Here is a 16,041-nt window from a genome sequence, read left to right on the forward strand (position 1 = left end):
TAGTGTTAAAAAGACCCACTTTACTCTTGCACAAGACATCCATTGAGTACATGTTCAATAGAAAAATAAAACTGCCTGCTTTCCCGGAGCTCAAACTAGCACACAGTTCAGAGACGGAGCTCCAAGAGATCACGTCAACAGTTCCTTCAGAATAACACATTCATAGAGCGTATCTTTTGGTTCATGTGTGGTTCTCTCTCCAAACAGACACGACATGCTTGTCAAAGTAAAACGTGATGATGTGGAGGAACTGGCGGTGCAGCGATTGGTGGATCCGGGCAGAAGGTCCCAACAAGCAGGAACCATTTACAGCCATGAGTCCAAAATAAAGACAATTACCAACTGAAGGTGTTTTCATTTTGAACCGAGGTGTCATTAAACAGCAGGTGGAGAAGATTTAAAAAGAAATTCTGAATTTCATAGAAACCCTGCATGTTTTCCATCCAAATTAGTTACTTTAAATATTTTTTCAATGAATTCTCTCACATAAATAGCATAATTATTGCTCATTAGAAAAACAAAATCAACAGCAAATTACAACTCTCACATACTGGCATTTAAATCTACAATGTGGCATCATGTTGGCTGTAATAAAGCTAAAGCAATGAAAAACAAGACAAAAAAACCAACTGAGTTTACTAAAACATAAGCATTTAAAGCTTAGTCAGACTTTTTAAAATTATTCTAGTTAAGAGAAGCAACTCAAAATCTACTGTACAAAAAGCTTAAGTCAAATCAACACAAGGGAACTAATCCATCCATTTACACAGGTACCTGGGAGACACTAGGTCCAAATAAAACAGCCAAATTATGTCATTAGTGAATCTTTACAATTTTTAAGATACTTGGTGTTACAAGTTAGCTAATTATGTTTTTTTTTTACAGATGTTACAGTCATTCATCAGCGCCGTTTGTGTGGGACGTCTGAATATGATCCCCTGTCACACCAACACCAGACTCCTCTTCTTCATCCTGAAAGAGATTGACAGGATTTAGTGAATTCAGCCGTTTTCAGTGATGTGGATGGTCCTTCAATCTGACTGAACATTGGAGTAACGGATTTTTTTTAAAAACGCAACTTTTTAAAAACGCATCGAAAACGATTCGCGTCCACACGACAAGTGTTTTTAAAAAAAATCTCCGTCCACACGTAAACGCAACAGTGCGTTTTCGAAGACGGCTATACGCATTCCAAACCATGTGGTAGCAGTATTGAGTCAAATTTTATCCAATAGGAATCTCCGTGTTTTGTTGTCATAACACACGGGCCCATAAATATGATGTCACAGCGGTTTTCGTCGCAGGCAAGACGTCAGTGTTTTTAAAAAGTCCCGGGGATACGTCGCGTTTTCGAAAAGTTGCGTTTTCGTTCCAGATATCTGCGTTGTCGCGTGGACGGAAGGCGTAAACGCAACAAAAAAGTTGCGTCTTTAAAAAATCCGTTATCGTGAAGCCAGGCATCCTGAAGCGCGAAGACGCAAGGGATTACTGCCCTTGTTCATGAAAACACCAATAATCAGCTGATCAGATCACTGCAGACTTCAAGTGCTCATGTAATACTGCTAATATTAGAGTGTAGCTAGAAAGCTTCACCCACCAGTGCCTGCATTCTTTCAAGTCATACCAAAGTGTTGCTGAATTCTTCTCAGTATGGCACAAGTCTAAACTGAATGCTGTCAGATTAACAATACCTGCAGCAGCTCACGTTGATACACGCACAGATGTGAAATGCACTGCTTGTGTTGCTCACTACGATGTCTGTAATCATTTAATTTGTCATCTCTTATACCCTTGGAAGGACTTTGTAGAACATTTACATGTAAATCAGGCGATAAAACAACTTTCCTCAGCGGTCACCCGAAGAGGAAAAACCTCAAGATCAGAATACAACCAACATATGAAACACGGTCTGCATAGGTTCACTCATGAATGTGTGATAAAAAAACTTTACACACTGAAAATAGAGCTTACTGTCCTGCTGTTCAATTAGTTTACTCTGCCAAAATGTTTTAATAGAGGCATCAGAATAGAAGACACAGCTAGAAGAGGTGGAGACTCATCCCTGCCCCTCCTGCTCCTCTCTCTCTCGTGTGACGCGTGTCGAACTCAACACAAAAGATTTACGCTGATTTATGTCTACAATGTTTTATGTGTTAAATAGGCTTATGAAGTCTTGTCCTATGTCCAGGTAAAGAGTTGAATAGAAACATGAAGCTTACCTTGTTCAGCACTCCCAACAGTCCTTTGACCGTGGACATCAGGGTGTTGGAAGTTTTGATCATGTGTTCATGGAAGATGGTTTTCTGCTCCTCCACAGTTTTCAGAGTCTCTTCAGTTTGGCTCAGAGTTCGTTTCAGCTCCTCCAGCTCTTTGGACAAGGCCTTGTTGGTTTGATCCAGCTGAGCTTTTGCCTTTGCATCTTCATCTGCAATGAGGAGTGACAAAGTGAAACAGGATGGTGGTGAATGAGGGTCAATGACTAACCACTGTGGGCCTACAGAAGCACGTTCAGGTCAAACACACTTTCCTGATAGTCTAACCTTCCTCTTAACAGCACTTGAGCAAACAAAGATCTCACTTTTAGTAAAACATGAGAAGTTGAAATCAGGAAGAATGGTTGATGTCTAGCCATTTTCCTCAAGGCTTACAATGGAAACCATCACTGAACTGCATTTTACTCTTTGTCCGGCAGATGGCAGCAATGTGCCAGTCCACGTTTCAACAGGAATCATGAAGGGATAGTGCTGAATGACGTGAGACTGGACATTTCTGTAGCAAAGCTCAAATTGAGCCAGATCCTTGTCCAGACGGACTACTGACACAGAGTGTAGCTTGCAGCTCATGACATTGTGACATTATTTCATACAATAACATTTAAAGCATACCGATTTTGGCATCCTGCACCATGACCTTTTGCTCAATCTCCTCTCGTGCCTTCTCGCTCTTCTCCAGTTTCTGCATCATACTGCCGATGTCGACCATGGCTCCGTTATACACGATCAGATTACCAGACTCACTCGCCTCTGACTGAACACGAGTTTTAGGTACAGGAAGCAGCCCCCTGTTGCCTGACAGAAAGACAGGAGTTTCATAAAAAACTATGAGAACACCTCCAGCAGTTCTTTGCTCTCAGATAGCAGGAGCTCATGAAACCTCTGACGTCATAACAGATTTAGAAATTGGGCCTATATGACTATAAACCTAAGACAGATAAAGATCCATGCACTGCAGTCACATATTTATTGTTATATTTTATCATATTTGTCCTAACAACTTGGTGGAAACAATTAAGTCTGAAGAATCATGGGTGAAAAAAAAAAGTAAATGTTGAAATTTAAAAGTAACCACCAGGAAAACAGACAATACGAAAGAAAACCAAACAATGAGTGAGCTTGTGTGTGTGTGTGTGTGTGTGTGTGTGAGTAGATACAAGAGGAGTGTGAATATTTTATGGACCAATTCACAGGCATTCATTTGCAGACATTTTTTAAACACTACCAGGTCAGCTCACCTATTAGGTTTTCTATCAGGGCTTCGTTAAAGGAAGGAACAGGATCATCCTTTCCTCTGTCTGTCAGTTTACGGTAGTAACACGACTCTCTGACCACGGGTTTGTTCAGCAGCTTCTTTATCTGGAAACAAAAATGTAACTTAAATATTTCTTTGTAAACAGCTGCAGAGAGAAAAATATTAGGAAGGCTCTGAGTGAGTCATTGCATAAAAACAGATTCACATAAAGACCATGGACCTGAACGGGCCTGTCTTTGTGTGTATGGATGTACTGTACGCGCACCTGAGCACGAGAAAGATGGAGACCCAGTGTGTACAAGATCTCCTCCAGGTCTCTCTCCAGCAAATAGCCACAGTGGCTCTGGTCGAAGTAGACAAACGCCATCAGCAGCTCCTTGTTGTGTGTCACCATCTGCTTCTTCTCCTGGCAGAACAACAAACACGTTATTACCAACAACCGCGTTTACAGAGCAACAGTTTAATAACACAACCAGCCCCACCTTGTCTTTAGAGGACCTCTCCTTTGACGACGTGCGGTCATCCTTGCGGTCCTTCCTGTCTCGGTCACAGGAGTCCTCGTCATCCTTGTCTGTGAAGGTTGAAAGTGGAACAAAGTTGGGGAAAAAAATGCCAGGACATCTTTTATTTATTTTTTTTAAATAATGAAAAAAAAAGAAGCTATATCTTTACTCAATTTAGGCCTCAGAAAATGTGGAATGGTTTCACATCACAGGTTCAGTGTGGTGCATGATATCTCTTCACTGGCCAAACCATAATGTGGAAAACTCAACTATAACTATGGAATAATCAACTATACTTTTATTACTGGGGAAAAAAAGTGTAGTACCATCTTCGTCGTCATCATCTACATCTTCAGCCTCCATTGGGTCATACTCCTCAGCATTGGCCAAGCTACTGTCATCTTCGTTATCCTCTTCATCTCGAGACGGCTCCTTTTTCATAGCCTTTTCATCGCTCTAGTGAAAACACAATTCCCAAGACTTCATGAAAACAACTTTTTTTCACACAACACAGAATGAAAACACACAGATTCGAGGTTCTTACCTTCTTCTTCTCTTCATCCTCCTCTTTTATCTTTTTTACGACTGGCTCTTCATTCTCGTCTTCTTTTTCCTTCTTTATTTCACGCTTGTCAGCCTCCTTCTTGGCTTTTTTCTCCTTTTCCTTCTTCTCATCTTTTACTGGAATAGCGGCAAGGGCTTTATATATGCGGTAACCAAAGTCCCTCTGTAGCATTTCGTTGAACAGCTCAGCAAATAATGACACCTGGTTCATGACACATTTTAAAAGGTTGGGTCAGTTTTCTGCATCACATGTAACCTGCAGCAGTCTTTAATCCACTTAGTGATGAGCACAAAAACCTGTCAGCAGTAGTTCTGACCTCAAAAGAATGCTCCTTGTTGTCCTCCAGTCTGTAGTCCAGCAGCACACTGAGGGACATGACGCTGCAGTCAAATTTGCCGTTCTTGGCTGCCCAGTTTGGGTGTACGAGGATGGTCGGCTCATCGGGAAGGACGTAGCGTCTTTCTCGACGCTGACGTTCCAGCTCCTCCTGTCTCTTCCTCTCCTCCTCCTATCAGAACCACACTTCAGTAGTTTAGTCTGGTTCATTCGAGGTTTGCCAATAATGACGAAACCCAATTTTTGAGAATATTTTAGAATGCTGTAGAATAACAAAATCAATACATGTACTACTTTGACTTGACGTGATGTAATTTTTACAACATACATTTGTGTTGTTACCAAATTCATGGGTACTCCATAAAAGTTTTTCCAAACCTCTCGATCTTCCTCAGTGTGAGATGGCTCCTCTTCCTCAAGTATTTTGCTTTCTGGCTTCTCTGGCTCCTTGGACTCCTCCACCTGCTCCTCTACCTTCAGCTGTTTGGTGAGACGAGCGATGAGCTGCGACTTTAACCCCTTGGAGCTTAAACAGCGACAATCAAGCTCCTTGCGCAAATCATTTACCTACAAGAAAGCAAACAGGGATGTAGTGATCAGATATGTCATATTTTAGTGTTTCAAAAGAAAATGCAGGGTCAATTTTCACCTTTCTCATAGAAACTTACCTTCATTGACTTCGGGTCAAGTTTAGCCCAGTGAGTGGGAGTACTAACGTCCTTTGATTCACCATCATCCTTCTCCTCTTCCTCCTTGAAAGGAAATCATTTAGATAAAAAGAGGCAGAAAGAGAAAGAAGTAGGATAGCAAACAGTTAGCGCACTGCTCAAAGCCCGTGTGAACTTTAAAGTTGATCCGTGCAAGAAGCAAGGTCACATTTGTCTTTCATTGTCTTGTCCTAGTGAGCTCTCGACTGTGTTTAAATCCACTGCTACTGAAGCATACACAGGGAAGCTCTCTAGCTCTTATCAAAACCAACAGAAAAGCCCCCCAGCTGCCAATCAATCAATCTGTGGAACACAAAAAAAGGTAAAAATCAATGAGAGGTGTGTCCATAAGGTGAAGGTACATCAGGTGAACTGAAGCTGGTCTCCAAATGGAGCGAGGATAGGGTGGCCCTACCATGATCTATGGCTGCAGTATTGGGTATTGACATTTATGGATTTTATACAGCTATGTCAGATAGGAGCCATCTGTCCAACCAACTGCCCTGGAAAAACCAAATTCTACAGATAGTCCAAATGAGAATGTAGAGTCCGACATTAAGAACAGACAAGGAACAGGACTTTGGGGAGGTTCTCTATTCAAAGTCAGACAAAATCAGATTGATGTGGAAATCATAAAACACACATTTCTACAACAAACATTATTTACATGCAAATGACTTCACAGATTCCAGCATGAGGAGTATTTCATATTCCAGTAGTAAAAAAAAATCAATCACTGCCTCAAATCTGAAAAAAGTACTTCAGACAGTTGCATAGCTACACCCATTTGCAAGCACCCAAACGTAAAGCATTAAGCAGGTATAGCGTAAAATAATGCAGAATAAAATGTCTGCATTCATTTAAATCATACTCAGATTAACACCCAATTAGTAAAAGTAGCTGAGGTGCTGGAAGCTGTTTTATCAGTTGCAATCAGGGCCTACACAACACAACCTAGTCTCACTGCTTCCACCCTATATGTCTGCTGGATGTGAGGGGAGGTGGAAGTGCTGATGGAAGAAGGGAGGAGTTGGAGCAGAGGAGAAGGGAGGAGGTGGAGGAGTAAACAGAAGACGCCTAGGTGAGGTTTGGTGGAACAATATTCTGCCTGTGTTGTTGCCTGTCTGTGTGAATGGTGAGGTGTTCTTTGTGTCTGGTGTATATCTGGAGTTTGTTTTTTGTAATTCCTGTGCCTTCCTGTGAGAAGCGAAAATGAGAAGAGAAGGATTAGCGGTTCAGTGCCTGTTCTCCATCCGCCTCCTTTCGCTCGGCCGACAGCTTCTCAGCCAGCTGCTCCCGGAGTCGCCGTGACAGCACCTCCCACTCTGAGCGGGTAGGAAGACAATGCCAAACATCCGGAAGAAACAAAACCACTGTCTCCACATGAGCAGGGACTGTCCGCCCCTTGTGTGTCTCCTCAGGCCGATGATAGCGAATCTCTGCAAAACGATACCTGTCGCAAAGGAAGAAGGTGCATTGGAAAGAAACATTCTGGTCAGGGCACAATATAAAAGGCGAGCCTTGCTAGGGCAAGCCTTCTACAGCTACTCCCTCCCATGAGGTCACCGAATGATTGTACCAATCAATACAGTGACCCTACTCCCACAAAACACACGCATCGACACAAATGGACCCAGTCCGCAGCTCTCCAACGGTTGTCACGGGACACGGCAGTCGTTTTGAGGAAGTTGACAGACAATCACATAAAATAAATCACACTTGAAATTCATCGTATAGCTTCAGCCAATTGAAAATAAGTGTTCTGCATTTGACCTAGGATGCACTTAATGCACTAGATTAAGGTTGTGCGAAAAGAGGCTGAATCAACAGAATAAAAGGCAGTTAAATATACAAGATATTTAACAGAGAGAAGAACAAAAGTAATGACAGGGTCCTCTGGTCCAGGCTACTGCTTCCAGGCACAGTCCATGCTTTGGATTTTTTCCTCACAATGAGATCAGCATATATATATATATATGTATAGAGTGTGTGACAGAAAAAGACGGCCAGCTTGACACAGATTGCAACAAAAAAAAAAATGCAGATAAAAAATGATAAACCAGGTAACACAATACTCAATTGTATTACAAAAACAGAACAAAAATATTATCCAATAAGTCCTGGATAAGATTTAATATAGTTACTGACGTTATGCAGCGTCAGTTAGAGCATAAATAATGAGGAAAGTAACAGTGCTTACCACTGAGTGCACAGACTGAGGTCTATGCCTGTGAGTGCCTTGCAACAGCGTATGGCTGTCTTTATAAGGACTGAAGGATCTGTCTCTGGGTCAGCTCCATCCAGAGAGGGAGACCAGTGACCACCGATGGCCATGGCCTCATCTTTACCTCTCATTCCCACCAAAAACTAGAAGAGAAAGACAGAACCACAGAGTGGAATGTTAGTTGGAGATGGAAAACACAATGTGAAAAAAGGGGTTTGGAGGGTGGAAAGAGCAAAAAGGGGATAGCACCAGAAAGAAGACGGAAGTCAACGAATCCACAACAAAAATAAAATCAAATCAAAAACCACCCAAAACAATTCACAAAGAAGAGCCAACATTAGTTAAGGGCTATCCACACTGTCAATCTGCAGCCATGGAACAGCACATTAACATCACCGTCAGTTCATCCACACTGTACAAACAGAGATTGTGATCTACCTTAATTAGTCTAGCAGGATGCTGGAAGGAATCCTTCACTTCCTGGGTGTCCTCAGCCAAAGCACAGGACTTGTGATAGAGCTCCTCTATGCTGGGGTTGGCTAGAAGCATCACCTGAGAACGTTTGAAAAAGTTACACATACAACATTATTTAAAGTGTGCTTTTTTTACTCTCATACCCACTTAAATAATCAATATCATGTAATTATGACTCTTGTCATAATTCTCGTTGCTATTGCTTGTCTCATTCCATTCATTGAAGAGGATTGCAATTGCAGATGTATATCTTCTGCAGATTTTTGTGCTCACAAGTATTGAAGTCTTATTTAACAAACTTACAACAACTTCACTGCTTAATGTCCACTCTGCACAAAGTTAGCGCTGATGCAAACATAGCAATTCCTCCTAGGTATGGACATTTGAAGCAAAGTTACAATTCCAAAATCGCTCCCCACTAGTCAAATAGTAATACATCCCAAAACGCTTTTCCCACCAGCCCTTTTCCACTTGTCTATTCTAGTTCCAATCGAACATATGTGAAATTGAAAATGGTAGAAGGCAGAAGGCTAAACTGACTGTGATGCAAAGGGGGGCAATTTTGTCATCAGCCTGAACTGAAACATTGCATGAATCTGATTCTTTATCTTATTTACAGCATTGAACAATGCTATACTAATCTTTAAATTTAATTTAATATTTATTTTTTAATCTAAAGCCACTTTGTGAATATCAAATAGGGAAATTCTTTTCATTCTGAATACCTCAAACTAAGAAGAATAAATACTATCCTACCTCATAGGAAACCCATACTGTAGTGTTGAGTGCAGTAATACCTTAGCACTGTAAGTGTGGTTGGCATCAGGAGGATCCAGCACTGCTGTATTTTTGACAAGAGGATCCACCTCCTTGTGCAGAATGTGGAAGTTGCAGGAGTTATTCAGCTGGAACGGTCTTGTCAGAGGAAAAGCATCCACCCACGTGAAGACAGCATCAAAGAAATCGCTAGGAATGTAGAGGCTCTGATAGCGCCTCCTCAGCTCCATCATGTCACAACTAGAGCTGGAGATCCCATCAAGGACAATCAATCACCAACACAAACTACTGCATACAGACCGTTATGCCACAGTGTCGACACACAATGTAATACTTAAGAATTTTTTCAACTGTAAGGACTGTACTCACCCATCTAAGCTGAACTTGGAAAACTGGACGGTGTAGCGGGGTGCCACCCTTCGAGGCCTTCGGGGAGAACGATCACGCCTGGGAGATCGGTCTCTAGACCGCTTGCGTGCAGGTGAACGTTCTCTGGACCGTCTGCGCTCACGGTCTCTGTCTCTGCTGAGAATTTTAACATTCATAACTAATAGGTATACACCTGACGCATTTTGCATAACAATCAGACTATTTCAGGTAGTAACAGTCGATATCCCACCTGCGCTCCTCTTTCGTCCTGAGGATGAGTTCGGGGCCTCGATCGTTGCGATTGGGGAAACGAGTTGGGGGTTCAATTCGTCGGACAGGTTGTGGCATCATTCTCACCGGGGGCTGAAGCAGACCACCAGGAAATACATCTGAAGAGGAAAGTAATGCAAAGCAACTGCTTGTTTAACGACAAGGAGAGCATTGATTTTTTTGATCAGTTTTGTGCCAAAACAAATGCAAAGACAACGCTGACCGTCTGAGCTCTATATCAGCTAACAATGGTGTTCTACCTTTGGGTGGAGGCTGTGGCAACAGAGGCTGAGGTGGGTTTTGGAGGAGAGGGGCCAGAGAGGCAGCAGACAGCTGAGCCTGCAGGAGGGAAGGAGGGGGAGCCTGGGCTGGAACACTAAATGTGTTTGGGGGAGGTAGCGACTGCAGGATGGCGGGGCCTGTCTTCATTATGCTGGGGGCCTGAGGCTGGCTCTAGAGACCAAAAGAAAAAAACACAAAAAAAGAAGTCACCATATAATCAAAGGCAAAACTGAAACAATCCTTATTTATCATGACAATCGCTTACAAATTAAAAATATTAATGTTCAAAATTTGGTCATTTGCTGCTTTAAAGAGAAGAGCAAGGAAAATGTATAAATCATTGCTTGAAATAAAGAACTAGAAAGCTTCCCAGTGAAAGAACAGCTGGTATGAAAACAAAATCTCAAACCTGCTGGTTTGGTTCTTACAGAACACAAATTTATCTCCAACTGCCGACATTTATCTTGTAAAAGTGATAACTCAGATTTTCACAAATTTGAAACAAAACAAACTTTTAGACTGTTCTGACATCCTGTGTAAAGAAAAAGAGGCACAAAAACTTACGTAAATTGTATTCTAAATTTTGCAGTGCAACATAAGCAGTTCTGCATCAATATCTGTTAAACCCTGCATACTATTCCAGGCATCACTTAAAATATGTTCTTAAGGTATTATCTATAGCATCTATCCTATGTAGAAGTTTGATGATTTAAATGGTAAGAAATAAAAGTCAAAACTCAAATATTTCCAAACAATATAAACGGTATCATCTATATTTATGATTGATCTGTGTGATTTAACACAAAAAGCAAATTCAAAAACCTTTTTGATGTAAGACATGGATGTTGATTAAAATAAAATATATTGTCAAACTACAACAAAGCCACACTTCTATCCACTTGGTTAAATCAGCATATTGAAAGAATAAGCCACAACTGTGGTAGAAAAGTTTACACCACGAAACATTTAAGAAAATCAGAACAGAAAAGTAAAAGGAACATAATACTGTTAAAATTGCATGGCTAGCAGTTTACATTTTGTCTGTTGTCCGGAGCAGAATGCATGTCTGAGTAACGCAGCTGCATCCCTGGCTCATTATAAAGACCGCCGAGCTGCGGGGAAGCTTGAGGTAAAGGCTGCGGCTGCTGTTGATGCTAGAAGGTTTGAGAACACAGTGAAAAGAGAGGTACAGTGTTATTTACATCTGACAAAAAAAACACTAAAAACTAGGAGTCACCTTTGACTAAGTTGGAGTAAGAAGATATGAAGTGGACCTGAGGAACTCACTTCTGTGAGTCATACATTTTCAAAAAATCATGGCGTCAATTTTATCATGTAGCTTCTGTCACAGACAGAAGTCAGCAGGTATTCCAATGGTAATCAGATAATTATTAAAGTCAATAGTTGAAAGCAATTGAAGCAAACTGGCCTGTATCAAGCACAGAGCAAGAGATTAGAAGATGTTTGGAACAATTGGTTTTGCCTGCATTAGTAATTTCTAAACATACTTTAGGAGAATTATTTGTTAGATTCTTAGTTTAAAAAAAAAATCGACACACCCACCCTCTTCCACCCACAAGTATGAGTAGGCACAGTCTTATGAAGTAAACATGAATCAATTGCATCTCAAACAAACAAATGTACGTGTATTTAAGTCTTATGGCCAAGCAGCTTCAAAACCATGGACAGCATAATGATATATTCTGAAGTTAATTCAATTAAATCTGAAATCCTTCATATTTATGTACAGTACAGTCAACCCTCGGTTTTCGAACATAATCCGTTCCAGAAGGCTGTTCGAAAAGCGAGTTGTTCCAAATCCGAAACTATTTTTCCCATTATAATTTATGTCAATAATTTTAATCCATTCCAAGTCTAAAAAACAACTTTTTCTAAGTTTAAAAAAAACCAAACTATTTTACACCATAAACTGCACTGTATACCGTTTACCATGAATAAAAAGGGGAAGAAATAGACACTGTGTTTTATTTTAATAAAAGATATCCTATCAAACTTTGAACACGAATGTGCTACGAAGCAAGCATCCTGGGCATTCGAGTTCGCTCGGCTCCCGAGTGAGTCGCATTCAGGTACGCTCGGCTTCTTTCGGTTTGGTCGAATTTGGTCGAGTTCAGAGACGTAAAATTCTTGGATTTTCTGGTCAAAAACCGATTTGGTCGAGAGCAGAAGCGTTCGCAAACTGAGGTTTGACTGTACTTGACAATATTGCTATCTCTTTCCAGAGCAAATAAGTGCTTGGAGGTTCCAAGTGTTCTCACCGACTGGTTTGCAAGCTGAGGTAAGGTCTGGATTCGCTGGGCGTTCCATTTGAAGGGCATGTTGGGGTTGTATACAGCCTCCACAAGGACCCTGTCACCCACCTGAGGAGTCTTCCCCTTTACAGCACTAGAAGAAGAAGAAGATACACTTCATTGATCCCCTCGGGGAAATTACATTTGTCAGTCAGGTGTACATTTGTTACATTTACATTACATTAAATTACATTTACATTACATTACACTAAAAAGATAAAACAGAATTCAGGCATCTCTTAACTTGTCTATCTAGTCAAATCAGTCTCAGCTGGAAGAATGTTCATGTTTACTTTGGGACGGTCTAATTATGTGTACCCAATAAAGTCTGGAAAATGTCTACAGTGAGGTAACAATGGAACAGCACAAACAAGAATTCAAATGTCATTCATTGCCCCAAGACGTCTGCACAAAACACACAGTCAGACAGAAACAGAGAACCACACTTTTTTACCTTAGCTGAAAGAAGACATCTTCATCCACAAAGCCAAAGGTGTCATGTAGCTTGTTGACGACACCAGTAAAGACACGCTGCTTCTGTGGCTGAGTTTGCTGCTGGTGACTTGAACGTGGTGTTGGGTAGGAGACGGTGATCTGGGCTGTCTGCTGTGGGTTGGATAAGCTTAGGCTGGTGGGCAAGGCGACAGGGGGCTGTGGGTCAGGAAAGGAAAGACATTTGAATGCCTGAACTGAATAATCAGTACAAAACCACTTCAATTTTTAATTAAGAGAAGGTGACACACTTGAAAGCAAAACTTTTGAGATGTGAGTACATGTATTGTATGGGTTTTCATTTAATACCTGAGAAAGCAGTGCCTGTTGAGGCTGTGGAAGCTGTGAAGACAACAGAAAATAAAAGTGAAACATTCAGTTGTAAGGTATTGCCTGCACTCGCAACCCAAAAATACTTGGAAGTCCTGATTCTAAATGAAAAAACAATTGGTGCTGGATACTAAAAGAAATACTTGAGCAAAAAGAGTCTGCAATTTACCTGATGAGGTACATTGTAAAGTTGCTGTTGAGGAGGTTGCTGAGGAGGGGGTTGTTGTTGCTGTTGTTGCTGCTGTTGATGCTGCTGTTGTTGATACTGCTGGAGGGCAGTATTAATCTGAGACTATGGGACGTTACAAAGAACAAACATTGATCAAGCAATGTTTCATATAACTATGGATAGACACAAAGGCAGCTTTGTGTGCTTCGGACTTCCTTGCAGTGACTCACCTGCTGTAGCGCTGCTGCAGCAGCAGCTGCAGCCTGTTGCTGCAAGGCAGCAGTTTGCTGAGACAGTTGATAATTTGCAGCAGACTGGTTGCTGAGAGAGACTGCAGCCAAGGCTGACTGCTGAGAGTAAACAGAAGGAGATGCACCAAGAAGAGATGGCTGCTGAACACCAAGAGCTGTAGATGGAAAGCATGGCATTAGATTCAAAAAGGCTCATGGCCATATAAAGCAAAAAAACTGCATGGCTGAATGACTGGAGTGTGTTGATGTAGGATATAAATGTCCATAATGATGTGACAAGAGGCGTTACGCTTCTTGAGAAGAAGAATCTATATATGGGTGCAACATTCAATATTTTTGTAAGTACCCAGTCAGAGTCAATGAAACTACCCCGGTTCTCATTTTACTATACTTACAGTGCAGGCTGTTGAGGTCAAGAGACTGCCCAGAGTGACCCGGCTGGGACACTGCTGTAGCAGCGAACTGAGCTGCCCATGGAGGATTCTTCTGCCCCCCGAACTGGGCCATGACTCAACCAGGCGAAGGGCAGTCTCTGCTCACAAGGCCAATGCTCGTCACTGAAAGCAAAACAAATAAACCATAAACATATAATGGGTAAATTATTTTTGAGGTATTGACTGATATACGATAGTGTGCAGACATGACTATGAGCAGACAGTAATTTAAATGATGATGATACATTTCAAAGGATTTGTTAATTTACTCTCTTGCAGGCACCAGCAAGAAACATGTATTGAGGAAGTTTGTGGATATAAGCCCAGTAACGCGAAAAAAACCCCAGCTGTTCGACAAATCAACAATCTCTATGAGAAACAATGAAATTGCATAAAGGGTATTAGAACGTAAATGAAACCACTGCTACACGGACAACAGCACGTGTGCGGAGGATACCTAGCAAGAACCTTTAATTTTACATTCGATCGACTTGAAACACTACTGATTAAAACAGTTTTAAACAACGATTGAATACCAAATTATTCATTTACAAGTTACTTGTAAAGAACAGTAATAAAACACCGCTGGTTTATGCAGTGCTCCGTACATTAGCTTCTGCTGACACATCAACTTCGTCCTGCTGTTCAGTTAACGTTAGCCACGCTAGCTGTCAGGAGGCTAGCACTGTAAGCTAGCTAACACTGTAAGCCTACCTAGCAAGCTAATGCTGTTATTGTTGTGAACAGCAGCTAAATAATGCCTCAAGTTATGCCTTTGTCCACATTTTTAAAACTAGCTGTTCTCGCCTACTTTAACGTTAACTACGACAGTATTCAACACAACACAGACACAGTCCGTTGGCTTTACGGTCTGAGTTTACGCTTTGCTGGGCTGTGCGCGTCCGTAGCTTTGTTGGCCCGTTAGCCTCGTGCTTGATAACCTGAGAGAAGGCCCAAATTAACACGATCGCCTGTTAGCATATTGCTAGCAAATAGCATATTGGCAATGACGTTTCAATCTTATCGAAGCATAAAATTACACGTTCATTATTGACACTATAATGCATGCACTTAACAAGCGTAATTCAAATCTGTAATAAATAACAACGATAACACAACGTTTGCCTAAAACATTGCCAGGGCTTACCGCTGTCCTGTACGCCGGTTGATGAAGAACAAAAAAGTGACTGCATTGCGCATGCGTCGATTTGAAGCGCCGTAGACGTCAAGCGGCTTTCATTGTTCCTGCACATTTTGTCAATTATTCTACACTATTACGAATGAAATCAAAGTTATTCAATTCCAAACCGAGGCTAATTTTTTATTTTTGGTCATATTCCCTAGATACAGGTACAAAGGTATAGAACTAAATCCTTGTGAAGTAAATACAGAACAATTTTCACCATTTTTATCTTATTAAGGCTGGAAAAACAAAAATGCCTGGTTTTGCAGATATGCTCTGGACAAAATTTTCTTCAGTCATTATTACATATTTTCCAAGTGAGCAACAAAAAGAAAATGAATAAAATTTAAATAGGTACATATAAGTAATGTGGCTGTACAGTGTTGTGTTATATGCTCCATAACACAATACTGTACAGTGTGTTCAATTCAGGTTTGAAGCTTAACTATACTTTCTATTATACCTACCAAAACAAAAAAATTGCATGAAACTGACAATATCAAATTACAGAACACTTTTATGAATGTGCTAATATGTACTTTGTGAAATATGAGAATGACTAAAAAAAATTGTTTCATAAACCAAGTACCAATAAAAATTTTGTTCGGTTTCATACAGTAAATGGGAACAGAGCACAAAAGCAAATACATACGGCATGCAGATTGTGAGGTGCATCATAGTAAACCTATATGTGTTTTGATAAATAATTGCTGCCTAAATGAGTTTTGCTTATCTATGGATGATGCACCAACAAATAAAAAATGCTTATTTATGGATGATGCACCAACAAACAAAAATGGCTCAGCTATGCTTCACTCTTGGCTGCACACCTCAT

At 40.9% G+C, this 16,041-nt stretch overlaps 1 protein-coding gene across 3 annotated transcripts; it reads right to left on the reverse strand.

Annotated features, from left to right (window-relative positions):
* ccar1 (cell division cycle and apoptosis regulator 1) lies at positions 1-15,229 on the reverse strand. Of its 3 annotated transcripts, none has more exons than XM_068326854.1 (26): positions 15,171-15,229; positions 13,985-14,146; positions 13,569-13,744; positions 13,339-13,461; positions 13,149-13,181; positions 12,802-12,998; positions 12,315-12,441; positions 11,070-11,189; positions 10,014-10,206; positions 9,734-9,872; positions 9,484-9,636; positions 9,135-9,360; positions 8,302-8,415; positions 7,840-8,006; positions 6,882-7,092; positions 5,601-5,684; positions 5,311-5,499; positions 4,913-5,104; positions 4,576-4,797; positions 4,358-4,487; positions 4,011-4,099; positions 3,794-3,934; positions 3,512-3,632; positions 2,886-3,068; positions 2,220-2,425; positions 1-972 (listed from the first exon to the last, which is right to left on the reverse strand). In XM_068326854.1, exons 2-26 carry the CDS (start codon positions 14,094-14,096, stop codon positions 895-897), a joined length of 3,726 nt encoding a protein of 1,241 aa, XP_068182955.1. In that variant the 5' UTR covers positions 14,097-14,146; positions 15,171-15,229; the 3' UTR covers positions 1-894. The 3 variants fall into 3 exon arrangements, with proteins under 3 accessions (XP_068182955.1, XP_068182956.1, XP_068182954.1); XM_068326855.1 differs by having other exon boundaries at positions 5,311-5,412; positions 9,484-9,639; XM_068326853.1 differs by having other exon boundaries at positions 9,484-9,639.
* Between the last annotated feature and the right edge of the window lie 812 nt (positions 15,230-16,041).

Source organism: Antennarius striatus, chromosome 11 (assembly GCF_040054535.1).
Source record: "Antennarius striatus isolate MH-2024 chromosome 11, ASM4005453v1, whole genome shotgun sequence".
Lineage (NCBI taxonomy): Eukaryota > Metazoa > Chordata > Actinopteri > Lophiiformes > Antennariidae > Antennarius > Antennarius striatus.

Coding starts and splice junctions, on each gene's coding strand:
- ccar1 (XM_068326853.1), bottom strand. CDS start 14,096: ATGGCCCAGTTCGGGGGGCAGAAGAATCCTCCATGGGCAGCTCAGTTC. Junction 5,500..5,600: donor TTGACCCGAAGTCAATGAAG/GTAAGTTTCTAT, acceptor GCTTTCTTGTAG/GTAAATGATTTGCGCAAGGA. Junction 3,935..4,010: donor AGAGGTCCTCTAAAGACAAG/GTGGGGCTGGTT, acceptor TTGTTCTGCCAG/GAGAAGAAGCAGATGGTGAC.